General features: G+C 41.0%; 1 protein-coding gene across 1 annotated transcript in view; it reads right to left on the bottom strand.

Annotated features, from left to right (window-relative positions):
* Positions 1–4629: 4629 nt before the first annotated feature.
* Positions 4630–21053, bottom strand: part of cux1b (cut-like homeobox 1b) — a 487386-nt gene continuing 470962 nt past the window's right edge. Inside the window, exons 19-23 of the mRNA XM_048612610.1 lie at positions 12279–12362; positions 10488–10544; positions 10326–10406; positions 8929–8993; positions 4630–5813 (exon numbers count right to left, since the gene is read on the bottom strand). Coding sequence (XP_048468567.1) covers positions 5753–5813; positions 8929–8993; positions 10326–10406; positions 10488–10544; positions 12279–12362 — 348 coding nt within the window. The 3' untranslated portion in view covers positions 4630–5752. The remainder of the gene's footprint in view (positions 5814–8928; positions 8994–10325; positions 10407–10487; positions 10545–12278; positions 12363–21053) is intronic.

The raw sequence follows: 21053 nt of genomic DNA, 5'->3' as shown, positions 1-21053 counted from the left end.
TAAAAGGCATCTGGATGGGTATATGAATAGGAAGGATTTAGACAGATATGGGCCAAAGGGTCAGTTTCTGTGCTGTACATCTCTGACACCACGATGTATTTTGTGCCCAAGGGATAGGGTGACATATTACAGGCTGAATGGCACAATTCTAATGAGTTTGCAAGAACAGAGGGACCTGGGGATTTAAGTACATAGATATGAAGATGCAGGAAGGAGAGAAAGATTAAAAAGCAGTTGGGATCTTGACCACCAGAAAGGGAGATCCTGCGTACAAAAGTAGAGAAGCTGAACCTTTCTAAAGCTCTGGTCAGGCCACATGAAGATTACAGTATCTAGTTCAAGTCCCCATACTTCAGGAAGAATGTGAAAGTCTCAGAGAGGGTGCAGAGCAGATTTAGCAGAATGATTCAAAGGATGAGGAGTTTTAAATACAGGTTAGGTTAAAAGAAGTTGGGGTGGTTCTCCTTGATGGGGATATTTGACAGATGCATTCAAGATGATGACAGAGTTAAATAAGGAGGACCTGGAAGATTATTCTGATTAGCTGATTGAACACGGATTTGGGGATACAGATTTAAGGCTTCAGACAAGAGATGCAGTGAGACTACAGATGAATTGTCTTTAATAACACCAGGCCTACAATGGTGATGGGATTGGGGATGATGAATGATTCCAAAAGGAAATTGAACAGACACTCGACATAAATAAACCTGCAGGACAACAGGGATACAGCAGGGGAATAGGAGTGACTGGATTGCTCTACAAAGAGCCAGCACGGACTCAAAGGGCTGAATGGCTTTCTACTGAGTAATGGCTACTCAGTGACAACATGAATGACAACTCAATGGCTACATTTTATCCGAGTTCTGTGACTTACAACCAAATTGATCAATAAATGTAATACAAAGAACTGCGGATGCTGCAGGGGAACATATATACCTTTCCATAGCTACTATCAAAAGAAGGGTCACTGGACACAAAACTCTGCTTTCTCTGTAAAGATGCTGCCAGACCTGCTGAGTTTCTCCAGCAAATTCTGTGACTGACAAGTGTGTTTGATTACTAACTTAATTCAGGATACAGACAGTGGGGGAAGATTGTGGGGTACTGGGATTAGTTTAGGATTGATGCAGGACTATGAAGATAGTAAGGCAGCATGGATCAACGGATAGTGGTGGATTGTTCTAGCTTGATTCAAGTTATGAAAAACAAGAGGATAGTGGGATTAGTTTGGGAAGGATAAGGGGTATGGGAAAAGATCAGGGAAGTGGAGATGGTTTGGATTGCTCAAAAACTGCACCGATTTTCTGTTTATCAGGACTTTCCAAGGTATTTTGCAGTCAAAAAACTTTTGAGATTATAATGTAGGAACCCAATAGCAAGGCAAGATCTCACAAACTGCAACATATTACTGACTAGATATCTGATTGTGATTGGATATTGATGAGGAGAGAAATGTGGCCAGGTACAAGTGGGGAGAGCTCTGTTACTCTTCTACAAAGTAAGGCCAATGAATATTTTCATGCCCACTCAAGAGAGTTGACTGTTCCTTGTATTTGTTTTGACAATTCAGCACGACCGCAGTAACGCACTTGGCCTGTCCAACTAGAATGTGCCTTACGCTGAGACTTGTGCCCACAAACTTAGCACTCAGAGACGAGAGTGTTACTCATGGAATCCCAGGTGACAAGATTCTTAGCAAAAAGTTGTATATTAGTAATACATTACAATAATAAATCAAATCAAATATTAAGCAACATAAAGTCTTTTCATTCATTCATTCATGGGACGTGGGCATCTTCAATTAGGTCAACATTGATTGTCCATTTTAATTGCACTTGAAGAGAAGATGGGGGTGAGTCACCTGCTTGTTCTGGAGTTAAACAAATTACACAGGCACAAGAGATAGTAGGAACGGTAGATGCTGGAAAATCTGAGATAACAAGGTGTAGAGAGCTGGATGAACACAGCAGGTCAAGCAGCATCATAGGAGCAGGAAGGCTGCCGTTTCGGGCCTAGACCCTTCATCAGAAAGTCTAGGCCTGAAACGTCAGCCTTTCTGCTCCTATGATGCTGCTTGGCCTGTTGTGTTCATCCAGCTCTACACCTTGTTAACACAGACACAAGGACAGGTCTGGCCTGAGTGGACTGGGCATGAAGACTAAAAGAAAGGACAGTTGATGAGCAGTGTCAGATGTTTAAGGAAATATTCAATTGGTCCCAACTAAAATATATTCCAGAAAGGTAGATAGATTCTAAGAGGGAGAGAAAACATACATGCTTAAGCAAGGAAGTTAAAGATGATATAAAGATAAAAACTACTATATCCATCACAATATTAACAAATAAAGCAGAGGTGATGGAAAGGTTGGGGGTGGGGGTGGGGCGAGACTTAAAACAAACATTACCACTAGGGAAAAACTACTAAGCAAATTATTGGGATTGAAGGCAGACAAGTCCCCAGGGCCTGATGGCCTATATCTTAGGGTCATCAAGGAAGTGGCAGCAGAGATAGTGGATCCATTGATTATAATATTCCAAAATTCACTGGATGTGGGAAAGGCTCCAGTGGATTAGAAAAATGCTATTACAATGTCCTTATTCAAAAAGGGAGGCAAGTACAAAGTAGCAAACTATAGATGCATTATTTTAATGTCTGTTTTTGGGAAAGTGTCAGAACCCATTATTGAGGAAGTTATAACAGGATATTTGGAAAGTCAAAACACAATCGATCAAAGTCAGCATATTTTTAGGAAGGACCCTTCTGAGGAAGGGTCACCGGACCCGAAACGTTAACTCTGTTTTCTCCTCCACAGATGCTGCCAGACTTGCTGAGCTTTTCCAGCAACTTTGTTTTTGTTCCTTATTTTTAGGAAGGGTAAATCATGTTTGACTAATTAGCTAGAGTTATTTGAAGATGTAACAAACAAAGTGGGGATCCTACAGATGTAATACATCTGGACTTCTAGAAGGCATTTGATAAGGTGCTGCACAACAGGTTAATGCACAAGGTAAGATTACATGGAGTTAAGGGTAATTTATTTGCTTGGATTGAGAATTAGCTAACAGAAGGCAGAAAGTCAGGATAAATGGTTCTTTTCTGGTTGGCAGGATATAAGTACCTGGGTGCCACAGGGATTGGTCCTCGTCCCCAGACATTTAAGTATTAATGACCTGGGTGCAGGAATAGAAAGTACTATAGCTAAATTTGTAGATAACACTAAAACAGGTGGGACAGAAAATTGCAAATAGGAAATAATGCATTTAAAAATGAATATGGATAGATTAGGTGAATGAGCCAAAATCTGGCAGATGGGAGTTTAATGTAGATAGGTGTGATGTTATCCATTTTGGTAAGAGGAATAGAAAGGCAATTTAATATCTAATAGGAAAGAAATTTCTGAGTGCTTTGGTACAGAGGGATCTGGGTGTCCTCATGTATGAGTCGAAGAAAACTAGTGTACGAGTACATCAGCTAATAGAGAGGACAATTAAAGTTTTAACATTATTGCTAAAGGAATAGAGTATATAAGTAGGGAAGTGTTACTGCAACTGAACAAGGCATTAATGAGACTGCATTTGGAGCACTGTGTACAGTTTTGGTTCCATGCTTGAGGAGGGATGTAGTTGCATTGGAAGCAGTTTAGAGGAGGTTCACTAGATTGATTCCAAAGATGACAGATTTGTCTTATGAAGAGAGATTGAACAGTTTAGGCCTATACTGTCGAGAGTTTAGAAGAATTAGAGGAAATCCAATTAAAGTATATAAGATACTACAGGGGACTGGCAAAGTAAACGCGGAGGATGTTTCCTAGATTTGGACAATCTAGAATGAGAATTGCTATCTGTAGGTAGCAGATTTAAAACAGAGATGAGGAGAAATTACTGCTCTCAAAAAGGGTCATGAATCTGTGAAATTCACTATCCCAGAGTGTGGTGGTTGCTTGGACGCTGAGTAAATTTCAGGAGAAGATAGACAGATTCTTAATGACTAATGAGTTGAAGTGTTATGAAGAGAGGCCAGGAAAGTGAAGTTAAGGCTGAGATGGGATCAGCCATGATAGTATAAAATGGTGGAGCAGGCTGGAGCAGCTGAATTGCCTATTACTGCTCTTCGTTCTTACCTCTTATGTTATGAATACAAGTAGCTTGTTTGGCCATTTCAGAGGACAGTTAAGTATCAACCACACCACTGTGGGAGTGGAATCACATGGGACCAGACCAGGTAAAGATGGCAGATTTCCTTTCCTAAAGGCATTAATGAACCAGATGGGGTTTTTTGACAATTGATGATAATTTCACAATCACCTTTATTGTGACTAGCTCTATCTTTCATCAACTAAATTTTAATTCCACTGGCTGCCCATATCTCCAGATCACTTGTATTATTAGTGCAGTAACTTAACCACAATGTTACCATAGCATGGGGCCCTTTTATCTAAAATCAGAGAGGTTTTGGGGTGAGGAGATGGCAGCAAGGTTAACAGCATTTCCGACTTTTCCATCAGCATTCTTTTTAAATTATTTTGAATGTCCTATTTGCCTTTGTAGCTTTAAAAAAAGTTAATTCAGAAATCATTGTGAAGTCAGACTGCAACCAGAGCCAAAAATAAACAAGGCAACACTTAATTACTAATGCCAAATGGTTTATTCAATGCTGGAAGTGTTCACTCCCTTACCCAGAACAACATTAGGTAGCAGAAAGTACACGCTTACAAGTTGGATTCTGAGCACATTAGTGATGGAGTTGCAGATTTACAATGTAATAGCTCACAATATACCACACTGTTTCTTCACTGGAACTGAGACTCGTAACAGAAACATACAATCTGCTGACTGTATATTTGCTGACAGCTAGGCTGAGATTTTCTACTAGAATGTTGCTGACCAGTTTTTCCATTCGTCTGACCCTTCACAGCTTGTGGCAGAGAAGCCCTGATCTGAACAACCATACTTCTTTCAAACCTATCACTATGTTAGCAGAGATATCTCCATTTAACAATAAAGATGATAATTGCAAACTAATGAGTTAATAAATGATGTGATGTAAAATCTGGTGATGAGAAGGCTGTGGTGTCAGATTTGATGACATGTATACATACAGCTTTCACCAAGCTGATGCAACTTCCCCAATCCCCTTAAATGAACCATCAAGCAGTTCACTTCCAGTGTGGGTTATTATACACATAACCTTTCAGTTACACCAAACTTGTTATTAATTAAATCAACATATTCAAATACATTTTAATATAATTGCTGCAATCCTGAAGTCAGGGAAGCTATAGACTATTTCAGTAATAGAAATTAAAGGCATTTAGAATTTTGACAAGTGTGAAATTTGACAGGATTGCAAGAACAGGATCTGTAGAAAGTGAGCAGAGAAGCTCAGTACCTCCCTTTGTTTCGATAATTCATGCACTCTAATGTGTATAATATACTCAGCAACACTGTCTTAAAATACTAGCAACTGATACAGGGCTATTTGCAATGAAACAACTATGGCGCAGAACAAAAAGATTGCAAATCAGATCATGTTTAGTCGATGAGCTGTTTCTTCACCGCTCATGGAGGAAGGTAAAACTCAATATTCTTGTGTAAAAGGAGTCAAAGGAATGCAGCCCCAAACTCTCCCCGCTTACTGAAATAATACTGAACTACACCAGCGTGGCCCCTAAGCAAGACTTTATTGAAGGACATAACTGCTAGAGTCCAGTCATTCAGCGCTACCCTCAGGTCACACAGACCTTCTGCTTCATTGCCACATATCTTTTTCATCAGCGTTCTCATGGAACTTGTGCAGATGGTCAGAATACCTGCAGAAAGGAAATAGAACAAATCGCTGGCACTGAGAATATTCACAACACCACACAGAATGTTTAACATTGACTGAAGCTGCAAAGGGCAAACATGCAGTAACTCATTAATATTACTTTTAGATACTAGCCAATGATGAATACTTCAACATTTATATAAAATATAAATAAATATCTAAAACATATAAATGCACATTTATTTTATCAATAATAACATGCAAACCCACTAATTTTTTTTATGGGTGAGAATAGCCAATATTGTTAACATGAAACACACACACACACACCACCACCACCCCCAACCAACACAGACACACACACACAGACACACACAGACACACACACACACACACACACACACGCACACACACACACACACACACACACACACACACACACACACACACACACACACACACAGAATTAAAATAAATCCCATTGCTGAACTGCATGTAAAGGAAGACTTTCATTTCCACAGCACCTTTCATAACACCTTAGGATAACTCAATATGCTTTGCAGCCAATTAAATGTGTTAAGTCAGGTCACTATTTCAACATAAGGCAATGCGGTTGGTAATTTGTGCACAACAAGCTCCCAGAAACAGCACTGATATAATGCCTAGATAGTCTGTGCTTTTTGTTGGTGCTGATTGAGGGAGGCCAGCTGGCATCTCTAACAAAAAAGTGCAGGGTCAGACTGGAACAACAAGGAGACTTAAGAAACGTGGGAACCAGTGCTCTCCAGGAGGAGATTACTGAGTGGTGGGGAGCAGCAGAGAAATCCACGGTGGCACGGTGGTTAGCACTGCAGCCTCACAGTGGCAGGGACCCGGGTTCGATTCCAGCCTCGGGCGACTGTCTGTGCGAAGTTTGCACGTTCTCCCCGTGTCTGCGTGGGTTTCCTCCGGGTGCTCCGGTTTCCTCCCACAGTCCAAAGATGTGCAGGCTAGGTGGATTGACCATGCTAAATTGCCCATAGTGTTCAGGGGTATGTGGGCTTTGGGGGATGGGTCTGGGTGGGATGCTCCAAGGGTCAGTGTGGACTTGTTGGGCCGAAGGGCCTGTTTCCACACTGTAGGGATTCTATGATTCTGTAGGGATTCTATGATTCTATAAATCCTCAGATAGCACAGTCACAAAGCAACAGTCAAAAGACCAAGGTCCATCCAGTTTGACTTTCACCATTCCGATACCACGAAAATGAAACTGTTGTTGAGAATTAATAATCAATCTCTACCAATTAGCCTGCAACAGTAAGAAGGAATATCCCAGCACTGGCTGGCTTGGGAAGGTGGGGTGTGTGGGATTTGCAATGTTTTTGCCAGTGTCTCCCAAATCCAATTCATTGTGCAGTCTGCTCTCTATGTGAGTGCCGCAATGGGTGCTGCATTTGAGGGAGTTCGTTTGGCTCAGAACATCAGGGTTTAACTTTTTGAGTTGGTTGGGCTGCCTTAAGCTGCAGTTGGAGAAGGAAGGAAGTGACTGGATGTCATTGGAGAAAGGGAAATTTAGTCTGTTTGGTGCAAAGCGAGAAACCATCAAAATGTAGATAAAATAACCTTTGCATGGAATTGGTAATGATACGGAAGCTCCCTTTCTTAATTGGTGAATTCTTGTTGCTATATATATGTGTCCTTTAAGAATCAGGCAGTGCATAATATGAGGTATTATAAAGATTAGACTATTACAGAGACATTTATGATGATTGAATTTATTGGAAAGAAGTCAAAATCAGAGATGAAGATTTTGTGTAATTAAAAGATCACAAATTAGAAGCAAAAAACAGATGAACAAATTGTTCAATACAGTCAAAAATCACAGGAGGCTTCACTGGCAAGGAAAGAAAAATAAACCAATATTAATGGTCATGATGCACAGATGGACACAAATTATGCCATCGCAGAGATGCTAGCATTGAATATTGATCTGAAAAGATATTTTCAGATTGATATCAAGATGTATTGCAATGAAACCAGACTCTAAAGCAACGGGACTGTAACTGGCACACAGATAATGAATCAGAAGAGTGAAGGTACACAATAAACGGAGCACAGGAAAAGATCCAGGAATTATAGAGATTGCGTGACAGAAAACTGACAGAGAAATCAAGAACTTGTATCTGTAAGAGACTGCTCAGTTTTTGTGCAAAGTGCTGCACGCAGTTGCGGTCGCCTAATTAAAACAAAATCAAACTCAGGATGTGGACATTACTGGCCAATTATTGGCCATATCAAGGTGTACCTGACAGGTGGTGGTGAACATGCCTTTGAACCCCAGGGGTGGTGTAGTGAAGGTCACGTAATGTTGTTAAGTGAGGTTTCTAGGATTTTGATCCAGAATTATGGGTCTACTTCATAGGATCATACAGTACAGAACAGGCCCTTTGGCCCAACAAGTCTGTAGTTAGCATTCAGGGTGAGCAGAAAAGGTTTCATTCAAAATAGCTGGAAATTCCACCATAAGGTTAGGTTGAGGAAGACAGGGCTCTTTTTAACAAAATTTGAGGTATCCAATTAACATTCTAAAGATGACCCTGGAAAATTATTTACTAAATGCAAACCTTTAAATCTTGAACAATTATTGAGAGTGAGGAATAAGTGAGAGAGCTGGAAGATAATTTTCCCCAAAGGACAAGAGAATTGAATTATTACTAGAATATGCAAATATAGACTAAAACTGAGGTAAAAGGACAATTCGGTATATTTCAATAGAGACTGGGATTGGGGAATATGGAGATAAGGGAGGGAAGTCATGTTGATCTATGAAAAAAGCTTTTGAGCTCAGTGATACTTCCTGTTCTTTAAAGTTCTTAGGTTCTCTCATTAGATTTCAGAGTGACTTCATGGGTTCTTCTTTGTTATTTCTTTCAACTGCTGTCTCTTAAAACAACTTACTTTTAAAATAAAAACACTGTTTATTGAAATTAATCCCATGTTTTCATAAAGTTATCCTGTAGAAAAAAATCTGCAGAGGAAGTTCAAGAAAGAAACATCTTGGAAGAGTCTGAAGTTGAACTGAAATACCCAGTGGTGAAGAATGGAGAAATAAAGTGAAATAGTTCATATGATGAACTGATATGAATAAACTAGACACACCCAAGTATTATCATACTTACTTCTTTGCACAATAGGCAACACAGTCTCTGCCCACACTTTCACTCCACGCCACCTTATACAGCACCTGGAAAATACAGGTAATTAGTAAAGTATGTCCTTTAATGCACATACAGCAAAGCCCAAACTTCTGAGCCCATTAGACTCTGCGCGCTGTTGTAAACTCTACTAACTGGATTGATAATGATATACTTGGTGCAAATGATAGGCTTTGGACCATTTTCTCCTCCAGACCTACTGAGCAACCTGACCTTGAAAAATCATAACAAAACAAATTACTTCCACATTTGATGTGTGGTTAGATGTTAAATTTGCTGACATTAATAAATTCTGAAGCGTGATTAACCAGCACAATCTGTATCCAGAGGATCCATGATGAGGAGCTGCAGCATATAATTGATACAAGTAAGATATCTGAACAAATCACTAATGCTCAGGCAGTGAGAACTGGTTTGGAACAAAATCATAAATCACAGCTGGTCACTGAGACTTTTGCATATTAAATGTTATACCACAGCTTGGGGAAATTTGCTAACAAGTTTCCTCCACCTTTGGCAACCTTTCCACACCATGTGCCTGTGGCATCAGGATATTGATCTTGCTGGATTTTATGGTTTGCTCATGGGATGTGGGACATTCCTGGCTAGGCCAACATTCATTGCTTGTCACGAACTGCCCCTTGAACTGAATGGCTTGATTAGGCCATTTCAGACGGCAGTTAGAGTGAACTACATTGCTGTGGGTCTGGAGTCACGTGTAGGCCAGACCAGTGAAAGGTAGCAGATTTTCTTCCCTAAAGGACAGTGGCAGTATGTCACATATCAGTCAGTGTGTCACACAGCTATGTGGATTGAGAAACATTGACAAAATTGTTACAGAAAATGATGTGGTCATTAACTAGATAGACTGATGTAAAGCTGCGAAGTGTACAAATTTTCAACACAAAAGACACAAACACATACAATAGTCAGGATATTTGCTCTCCGCCATGAACTCAGTGGGACTGAGTTAATAAGCATTATGTCATCAATGAAAGTTTGGAGGTTTAAATAAAGAACAGGGGTCATTACTCTATAAATTATTATTGAATGGGCTGCAGAGCAGCAGCTGAATCTGGAATAACTATAGAGCTATGAAGACTGCAGATGATTGTAACTCTACTGTCCCACACTGTATTCAACTTCAGTGAACTTAGCACCAAGATATTTTGTTTTATAGCAGTCTGAACCAGTGTGTTCTGTTCTGTCACTCTGGTTTCTAATGTGTCCTGCTCTGTTGTACCAGCAACGACTATGCTGTAACTCCCTGCTCTATTGCATTGGTATATCTGATTGACTGTAGCACCAGTACAAACACCAGCACAAACACCAGCACTGTGAAGTTCAATAAAACCACTTACAAGAAAGACCAGGCAGTGCAGCAGCACGGTGTAGAAAAAAGCAATACTGCGAGCCAACTTATTTGACAAGACGACACGACCCTGCAATACAAAAAAGGCTTTAAAGAGTGTTCAAAATAAAGAGGTCCAACCATTTTAACAGCTAAAGTGAACTGCACTCACCATACTCAGAGTGGCTTTATCCCAGGGGCTGAGACTCAGATATCGGCGCTGACGCTCCTAGATACAGCATCAGAAAAGAACGTAAGAAACCAGATGGTCACCAAACACTTCACATCTTTTATTAAGAAGTCATTTTCAGTTGAGATTGAATTATTAGGAAACAATTGACATATTTCTATTCCACACTTTTTAGGTAGTTTGTGGTGAAGGGAGGTGATGTGAACTTTGAAGATTTACATGCACCTTTTTTGAAACACGACCAGGATAATTTTTCAGCAGTGAGTTTCCAGCACCTGTATTGCTTGGAAAAAATATTTCAATAGTACTGAAGTATTGAAAAAATACACCAACTCGCTCAGGGCCACAGCAGGTGTAGCTAGCACCAGCTTCAATCCAATTCAGTTTCATTACCCGCTCCACTATAACTGGTGTCCTTTTATAAAACACTTACCTGGCTTCAGGCATTGTGTCTACTTTATGAGTGTTAGAGAGGGTGAAGAAGAACTTTACTAAACTGGTACCTGGGATGGGATTTCAGCTGTGGGGAGAGCTTGGAGAAGCTGGTGTTAAGGGGAGATTTGATACGTGTACAAAATCGTGAATGGTTTTGATGGAACAATAATGAGGACTTGCTTCCACTGGTGGCAGAGGACACATATTTGAAGGCACTGGCAAACGAATATGAGGTTTGCTTTCACAATTTTTAAAAATACACTCACAGGACTTGGGCATCACTGGCTGGACCAGCATTCATTGCCCAATCCTAGTTGCCCTGGAGAAGGTGTTGGTGAGCTGCCTTCTTGAACTGCTGCAGTCCATGTGCTGTAGATACACCCATAATGCTGTCAGGGAGGGAATTCCAGGATTTTGACCCAGAGACAGTGAAGGAATGGCAATATATTTCCAAGTCAGGATGGTGAATGGCTTGGAGGGGAACTTGAAGTTGGTGGCGTTTCCATGTATCTGCTACCCTTCTAGACAGAAGTGGTTGTAGGTTTGGAAGGTGATGACTAAGGAGCCTTGGTAAAATTCTGAGATGCAATTCTGAGGTGCATCTTGCAAATGGCACACACTACTGCTACTGTGTTTCGGTGGCAAAGGGAGTGAATATCTGTGGATCTGGTGTTAATCGTCCTGGATGGTGCCAAGCTTCTTGAGTACCACTGGAGCTGGATTTATCCAGGCAAGTGAGGAATATGCCTCCATATCCTGACCTGTGCCTTGTAGACAATGGACAGGCTTTGGGAAGTCAGAGTTGAGTCACTGTTTGCAAAATTCCTGGCCTCTGACCTGTGCTTGTGTCCATTGTATTTATATGGCTAGTTCAGTTTCTAGTCAGTCATAATGCTCAGGATGGGGTGGGGGGGTGGAATTCCGTGATGGTGAATTGGGTCTGGAAGAGCCATCCTGAGCTACCTCACCCAACAGGAATCCCTTAGCAGGCTAAAATCAGTTACATTTGGGCCCACTGGTTTGTTCTAGATGATGCCAGCAAGCACATGGTAAAAGCTCAGATATACATTTCAATGAGACCCTTGCTGCTTGGAGTTCAGGTTTAACACTCCTCCCAAAACCCTGGAATTAAATACTGACAAAAGTGAGGGGTTACAATTGGCCCTTCATGAAATAGGGCAAGCAGATTGTAAACCATGGGGTGGCTGTAGAAATCATGTTTAGTTTTCACAGGAATCAGTTGTTTTCCTTTATAACTGTAAAAAGTAATGGAACTGACAATGAGCTCCTGCACGTCCCATGGTAAAGCAATGGGTCTATCCTGTTGGAAAGACCTACCTTTCTGCTGAAAGAGGCAAAGGGATCCAGGCGCTCTTCATACTGAGAGGAGTAACGCAGCTCAGTGTCATCACTGCTTGCTCCCTGCAAAACCAATCATCAACATCAGGAAACAGCGCATCTGTTGATCTGCATTCCTGCAGCTACACTATTAATGATCCAGAGAGGCTAAGTGTCTTGCTCATTGTATGGTATTTCATTGGTTGTAAAGCATTTTCGATGGGCTGAGACTGTGAAAGGAGCAATATAAATGCTGGCTCTTTCTTCTTACGCCTATCAATCATCAATCATTTTGCCATTATGATCTTTAACCATTTTGACCTCTGTCTAGCAGTTACAAAATCTATCACATTAACTGACCCATGGTTGGATGATGACACTTGCTGCCCAATACAACAAATATAAAAATGGATGAATTACCTGTCTTACTGTTTTAGAAACTGCTTCAATTTTGCTTTTAATGCATTGCCATATTCTTCCCTCCAACTCCCCATACTGAATCTGTTTGCAAAGGCTGTAAATTGCCACCTCTACTGGGTACATGACACCAATCTGTGCAACCACATACCAGCAGCTGTATTATTGTTTATTGACCAATAACATATAATCTTTAACAATTAATACTGAATGTTACGATGTAACTTTATTTCTGTTTTGTTTTGCTAGCACCTATGAGCACATTAATTTTTCTAGTGTTAAAATGGGGTGGCATTGGAAGCATTTCGGGGAGGACAGTGTTAATCAATTTATCTTTAACTTGCTACTTTGAAACTACTGTGTACTTTCAGTCCTGGTAAGGTAGTGAAAACAAGCTCCACGCTTTACAGACACATACAGTTAGTGAACCAGGTAGCTATTTCAAAAGGATTTCTCCACCACCCATGCTTGGCCCAGTTGCAGTTTGTCATCCTGAAAACAGTGCCTTTACCCCTAATATCTTCTGTTAGTTAGCCAATCCTCTCTCCATGCTAATGTCGTGCACTCGGCTCCACGGTCTCTTACCTTATTAAGTGGCCTTGGGTGCAGTACCTTGTTGAATACCTTATGGAAATCTACTGGTTCCCCATTACCTCTCCTGTTTGTTGCCTCTCCAAGGAATTCCAGTAAATTTGTCAGGCATGATTGTGCCCAATTGTGCCCAGCCCCTGCAGTTTCCTTCTCCATCCTATGCATCCTAAATCTTGCCTCATCGCCTCATAATTGCCTTTCCCCCAGCTATAACTCTTGCCCTGCGGTATATACCGATCCCTTTCCGTCACTAAAGTAAACGTAACCGAATTGTGGTCACTATCACCAAAGTGCTCACCTACCTCCAAATCTAACACCTGGCCTGGTTCATTACCCAGTACCAAATCCACTGTGGCCTCGCCTCTTGTTGGCCTATCTACATACTGTGCCAGGAAACCCTCCTGCACACATTGGACAAAAACTGACCCATCTGAAGTACTCAAACTATAGCGTTTCCAGTCAATATTTGGAAAGTTAAAGTCCCCCATAACAACTACCCTGTCACTTTCGCTCCTATCCAGAAACATCTTTGCAATCTTTTCCTCTACATCTCTGGAACTTTTCGGAGGCCTATAGAAAACTCCCAACAGGGTGACCTCTCCTTTCCTGGTTCTAACCTCAGCCCATACTACCTCAGTAGACGACGTGTCATCAAATGTCCTTTCTGCCACTGTAATACTGTCCTTGACTAACAATGCCACACCTCCCCCTCTTTTACCACCTTCCCTGATCTTACTGAAACATCTAAACCCCGGAACCTGCAACAACCATTCCTGTCCCTGCTCTATCCATGTCTCCGAAATGGCCACAACATCGAAGTCCCAGGTACCAACCCATGCTGCAAGTTCACCCACCTTATTCCGGATGCTCCTGGCATTGAAGTAGACACACTTCAAACCACCTTCCTGCCTTGAGAAGTATATACCTGTCAGGCAGGGAGGAAGTGGTCGAGCGAGGGAACCGTGGTTTACCAAAGAAGTTGAATCTCTTGTCAAGAGGAAGAAGGAGGCTTATGTAGAGATGAGGCGTGAAGGCTCAGTTAGGGCGCTTGAGAGTTACAAGTTAGCTAGGAAGGACCTAAAAGGGAGAGCTAAGAAGAGCCAGGAGGGGACATGAGAAGTCTTTAGCAGGTAGGATCAAGGAAAACCCTAAAGCTTTGTATAGGTATGTCAGGAATAAAAGAATGACTAGAGTAAGATTGGGGCCGGTCAAGGATAGTAGTGGGAAGTTGTGCGTGGAGTCCGAAGAGATAGGAGAGGTGCTAAATGAATATTTTTCGTCAATATTCACACAGGAAAAAGACAATGTAGTCGAGGAGAATACTGAGATACAGTCTATTAGACTAGACGGGATTGAGGTTCATAAGGAGGAGGTGTTAGCAATTCTGGAAGGTGTGAAAATAGATAAGTCCCCTGGGCCGGATGGGATTTATCCTAGGATTCTCTGGGAAGCTAGAGAGGAGATTGCAGAGCCTTTGGCTTTGATCTTTATGTCGTCATTGTCTTCAGGAATAGTGCCAGAAGACTGGAGACTAGCAAATGTTGTCCCCTTGTTCAAGAAGGGGAGTAGAGACAACCCTGGTAATTATAGACCAGTGAGCCTTACTTCGGTTGTGGGTAAAGTGTTGGAAAGGATTATAAGAGATAGGATTTATAATCATCTAGAAAGGAATAATTTGATTAGGGACAGTCAACACGGTTTTGTGAAGGGTAGGTCGTGCCTCACAAACCTTATTGAGTTCTTTGAGAAGGTGGCCAAACAGGTGGATGAGGGTAAAGCGGTTGATGTGGTGTATATGGATTTCAGTAAAGCGTTTGATAAGGTTCCCCATGGTAGGCTATTGCAGAAAATACGGAGGCATGGGATTGAGGGTGATTTAGCGGTTTGGATCAGAAATTGGCTAGCTGTAAGAAGACAGAGGGTGGTGGTTGATGGGAAATGTTCATCCTGGAGTTCAGTTACTAGTGGTGTACCTCAAGGATCTGTTTTGGGGCCACTGCTGTTTGTCATTTTTATAAATGACCTGGATGAGGGCGTAGAAGGATGGGTTAGTAAATTTGCGGATGACACCAAAGTTGGTGGAGTTGTGGATAGTGCGGAAGGATGTTGCAGGTTACAGAGGGACATAGATAAGCTGCAGAGCTGGGCTGAGAGGTGGCAAATGGAGTTTAATGCAGAAAAGTGTGAGGTGATTCACTTTGGAAGGAATAACAGGAATACAGAGTACTGGGCTAATGGTAAGATTCTTGGTAGTGTGGATGAGCAGAAAGATCTCGGTGTCCATGTGCATAGATCACTGAAAGTTGCCACCCAGGTTGATAGCGTTGTTAAGAAGGCGTACAGTATGTTAGGTTTTATTGGTAGAGGGATTGAGTTTCGGAGCCATGAGGTCATGTTGCAGCTGTACAAAACTCTGGTGCGGCCGCACTTGGAGTATTGCGTACAGTTCTGGTCACCGCATTATAGGAAGGATGTGGAAGCATTGGAAAGGGTGCAGAGGAGATTTACCAGGATGTTGCCTGGTATGGAGGGAAGGTCTTATGAGGAAAGGCTGAGGGTCTTGAGGCTGTTTTCGTTAGAGAGAAGAAGGTTAAGAGGTGACTTGATAGAGACATACAAGATGATCAGAGGATTAGATAGGGTGGACAGTGGGAGCCTTTTTCCTCGGATGGTGATGGTTAGCACGAGGGGACATAGCTTTAAATTGAGGGGTGATAGATATAGGACAGATGTCAGAGGTAGGTTCTTTACTCAGAGAGTAGTAAGGGCGTGGAATGCCCCGCCTGCAAAAATAGTAGACTCGCCCACTTTAAGGGCATTTAAATGGTCATTGGATAAACATATGGATGATAATGGAATAGTTTAGGTTAGATGGGCTTCAGATTGGTTTCACAGGTCGGCGCAACATCGAGGGCCGAAGGGCCTGTACTGCGCTGTAATGTTCTATGTTCTATGATTTCTTCTTCATGAAGCCACGCTGACTCACTTGATTATATTATGTATTTCTAAGTGCTTTGCTTTAACATCCTTTATAATAGACTCCAACATTTTGGTCCTGAGGGGCAACCTGATAGAAGTATATAAAATTATGAGAGACATGGATCAGGTGGATAGTGGAAATATCAAATACTTTCAGGCATAAAATAAGGGGGGGAAAGTTTAAAGGAGATGTGCAAAGCAAGTTTTTTATGTAGAGGGTGGTAGGCCCCTGGAACGTGCTGCCAGAGGAGGTGGTAGAAGCAGATACGATACCAACCATGAAGGGGCATTTAGGCAGAAACATGAACAGGAATACAGGGATGCAGGGATGTGCAGGCAGATGGGATTAATTTAGAATGGCATTTCTATGGTGGGCTGAAGGACCTGTTCCTGTGCTGTACTGTCCTATATTCTATTCTAATCTGATTTTCCAGCATTTGACCATAGCCTTGTCTGCTTTGGCATCACAAGTAGACATCAAAATATTACTTCAATGTTATGAAGGTTTCTGCCTCTACCACACTTACAGGCAGCGAGTTCCAGATTCCCACCACTCTCTGAATGAAAAAGTTTCTCCTCTAAACCTTTTGCCCCTTGCCCTAAATCAATGCCTCCAATCATCGATCCTTCCATCGAGAATATAATTTGCAACATTTTCTTGGATCCCATGGGCTCCTAATGGCTTCCAATCTTTTATGCAGGACCTTCAAAAATGCAGAAGGAAGCCATTCAACCCATCGATCCTCTGAAGAGCATCCCACCCAGATCCCCTACTCCATTCTGATAACCCCACATTTCCCATGTCTAATCCATCTAGCCTACACATCCCTGGATACAAAAAATTTAGCATAGCCAATCTACCTAACCTGCACATCTTTGGGCTGCAGGAAGAAATTGGAGCACCCGGAGAAAGCCCACACAGACAAGGGGAGAACATGCACACTTGGCACAGACAGTCACCCAAGGCTGGAATTGAACCTGAGTCCCTGGCGCTGTGAGGCAGCAGTACTAACCATTGAGCCACTGTGCTGCCCTTAACGTCCAAGTAGACCACATCAAAAGCATTTCCCTCATCTACACACCTGGTTACATCTTCAAAAAATTCAATCAAGTTGGTCAGACATGACCTCCCCTTAGATCAGGGTATTGGGTTTTTTTTTTAGGAACCAGCAGTAGATGACTAAAAAGTTATTAGAGAGAGAGAGAAAATTGAATATGAAAATAAATCGGCAAGAAAAATAAAAACAAATGACAACAAATTCTACAGATATACAAAAAGAAAGAATAGCTAAAGTACAGGATCCTTGAAGGGTACAAGTGGGAAATTAATAATAGGGAACAGGGAAATGGCAGATAATTCAAACCAACATTTGCATCAGTCTTCATGGTAGAGGGCACTACAAATGTCTGAAAGATAACAGGTAAGCAATATACTAATGGAAGGAAAGATCTTGTAACAGTTTCTATCATGAGGGACAAAGTATTTGACAAATTTGTGGGACTAAAGACAAGTCACCAGGATCTGATGGCCTGTACCCAACGGTTTTAAAGAAGTGGCTGCAGAGATAGTGGAGGCACTGGTCAAAATATTCCAGAACTCACATAAGGCAAGAGTTGGAATTAATGCACCTTGTTCAGGTTGAAAAGATGTAATTAGTGGAGTGTCACAAAGTCCTTAAAGTTCTTCGTTTTTTTTTAAACTATTTTATCAATGACTTGGATGAGGGGCATCATGTTATATTTCAAAATTTGCTGAATATATAAAAATTGGTGGGGGAGCACATTGGGAAGAAAAAAGGAGTCTGTAAGAAGATGTGAGTGAGTGAGTGGGGATAAATTTATCAGATGGAGTTTACTGTAGGAAAATGAGAGGTCAAGCATTTTGATAGGAAGAATTAAAATGTAGACTATTATTTAAATGGAGGGAGACTTTAAAAAGTGATGCATGCAGGGATCTGTTCTTCTACATGAAGCACTAACTATTAGTATGCACATGCAGCAAGTAATTAAGTGGGCAAATGTAATTTTACCTTTTATTCCTAGGGCTTGGAGTTTAAAAAAGGGAGACCTTGTTTCAACTGTGCAGGGGGAGGCTGCACATGGTATACTATGTACAATTTTGGTTGCTGTATTTAAGAAATAATATACTGGCATTGGAGGCAGTTCAAAAGAGATTCACAAAGCTAATTCCTGGGATGAAGGCTTTACAAGAATGGCTAAACAGCTTAGGCCTTTATCCATTTGAATTTAGAAGAACGAGGGTTGACCTTATTGAAACATACAGGATTCTGAGGGAGCTTGTCAGGGTATTGAGATGTTGTTTCTATTTGTGGGGGAATGTAAAACTAGGGGACACAGTTATAGGATAAGGTGGCACTCAATTTGAAGGATTCTTCCACCCCCCCCCACCAAAGAGTAGTGAATGTCTGGAATTCTCTACCCCAGAGAATTATGCAGACTAGATTACAAAGTATCCAAAGGGGATGAAGATTGACTTCTGAAATATTAGAGAGTTGCGGTCTATGAGAAGCTAGCATGAAAGGAGAGTTGAGGCCTGAGGAAGATCAGCCGTAATATTATAGAATGGTGAGGCAGGCTTGAGGGGTTGAATAGCCTACTCCTGCTCCTATTTCTTTTGCTCTTCTGTTCACCAAACCAAAGATATAGCCATCTTGGGTGGTAGAAGGGCAAGGAACAGTGAGTTGAGAACTAGTGTGTACATAAATACAGGTGGAGATAACAGCAAATTTATTCCAGGATAAAATGAACTGGAAGGTGTTGAGGAAACGATTCTAATGGCTTTGCTAATGACTAAAGTCATTGAAGTGCTGTGTATCTATCTGATGTGCTAAGGTAAAGAAGCTGTTTACATGTGAATAGGAGGTTGAGAAAGGGTGACAGCTCTCATTGGGTGGCACATTGATAGGGCAACCATACCCAGGGGCATAGTTGAGGCACATAATACGGAGGGTGACAGTTAGTGAGGACAAAGAAATAGGAAGAATGTGACAAACACAATTCAGATGAAGATTTAAATCACCAATGATGAGCCAGTAAGAGCAAAGCTAAGAAAAGTTGTTAATGAAGAGAGGAGGGAAATCCCCAATCAATGGATCATTGCAATTCTTGGAAAGCTGTTGATATTCTTGAGAAAAAGCTTCAACAGCAATCCATAATTACATAATCTAAGTAACATTTTTTTTAAGAAGGTAAATGGAGAAAGTGGCAATGGTGATTTAGGATATTACCTTTCCCCATTGATCCTTGACTGAAAGACACTGATTGGTTAATGTCACTCAAAGGACATAACCACAGATGGGAAAAAATGTTTGCTAGGCCCATGGGTGATTCAGATAAATCAATTAGGCAAAATGAAGGAAGCTTTACTCTATCTGAAGCATGTTACATTTGACAATGTTCAGCATCAAGTGTTCACCAACATCTACATTCTGCACCCTCATAAGTAAATTTCTTTCCTCATTTCCCAAAACACCTTAAAATAAAAGCACCAAAATACTATATGTAAAGTACCAATAATGTCCTCAGCCATATACACCTAAGGTAGGCAGTCAAAATGCTGGAGGGCATGCCTGAACAGGTCTGGTAGCTCAAATTTACAAAATTGATGAAACCCTTTTGCCTGTGTACTCTATTATAGTGCATCGCAGAATGCTGATTCAGCAACAGCATTTCATCTCAGGAGGCAGATTATTGAGTAAAACAAGTTAATACCCAATTTACACCCTCTGATTTGCATCTACCATTAAATTTAAACTATCATGAAAAGAGGAGCTATTTGTCTTGTGAACTGTGATGTTATTTTGCATGTTTATAAAATAATCAATGATCATGGATGATAGTTCAGTTATGCTTAATATTCACAATGATCTGCAACTGAAGCTTAGTGATACAGTTGAATAAGACTTAACCTTCACAAACTCCATTGTAAAATTACTTTGATTGAAATGCAGGTCAGTCCTTATGTAGCAGGGCTATCAAGAGCACACTCTGAACCAACCAAGATGCTCCTTTGAACCTATCTCTCTCACCAAGCTTTTGGCCAACTGCCCTAACAGTATGTGGTTAAATGTCTAATTCTGCTTTTTCACAATCCTGTGAAGGGTTAATGCCATTAACATAATAAGACACAATTTAAATCTAAATTGCAGTTGATTACAATTCCTCTAGAAGTGATACAAATGTTGTCCGTCAGTACAGTTAGCTGAATTACTGGAACATTTTTCTTCTGCTTTTCAAAACAGCTTAAAAAGGGCTCAGGTCAAATGCTTATTCAAGTGAAGTTTATATTGAGTGAACATGACTTCTTTGTCACTAATGTTCATAATAAACTCTTCATCACTTAAGTCACCATTAAATCTTCCTCTAGCCCACACTACTGCTGTGAAAATGGTCCTGGCATCTCAAATCTCTCCTCATTATTATGAAGGAAAGACTGATAGAAACAGCAATAACACAACAGTGAAGTGTAAAATAGAAACCGTAATCCCACATGCATGATATTATATTCATTAAAGGCCACACCAAGATTATTAAAGGGCTTGCACAGAATGTGTACTTTCTAACCAAACATCTTTCTGTACGTCACGACTTTTGGTCATTCTTTTCTGTCACTTTACTGTCCATTTAATTTTATTTTGCTAAGTATCACAATGTACTTTCAGGCTGTGGCTACTAGTTGACACTGCAGAACAACTTTCTCAAGAACAACTGGTTATCTTATCTCTGTCACCTGCACATAAAAATGTATAGTATATAAATCTACTTGTT

This window comes from Rhincodon typus, chromosome 26, assembly GCF_021869965.1.
Source record: "Rhincodon typus isolate 14 chromosome 26, sRhiTyp1.1, whole genome shotgun sequence".
Taxonomy (NCBI): Eukaryota; Metazoa; Chordata; class Chondrichthyes; order Orectolobiformes; family Rhincodontidae; genus Rhincodon; species Rhincodon typus.
The sequence above is the reverse complement of the archived record's forward strand: the minus strand, read 5'-3'. Positions and strand labels throughout refer to the sequence as shown.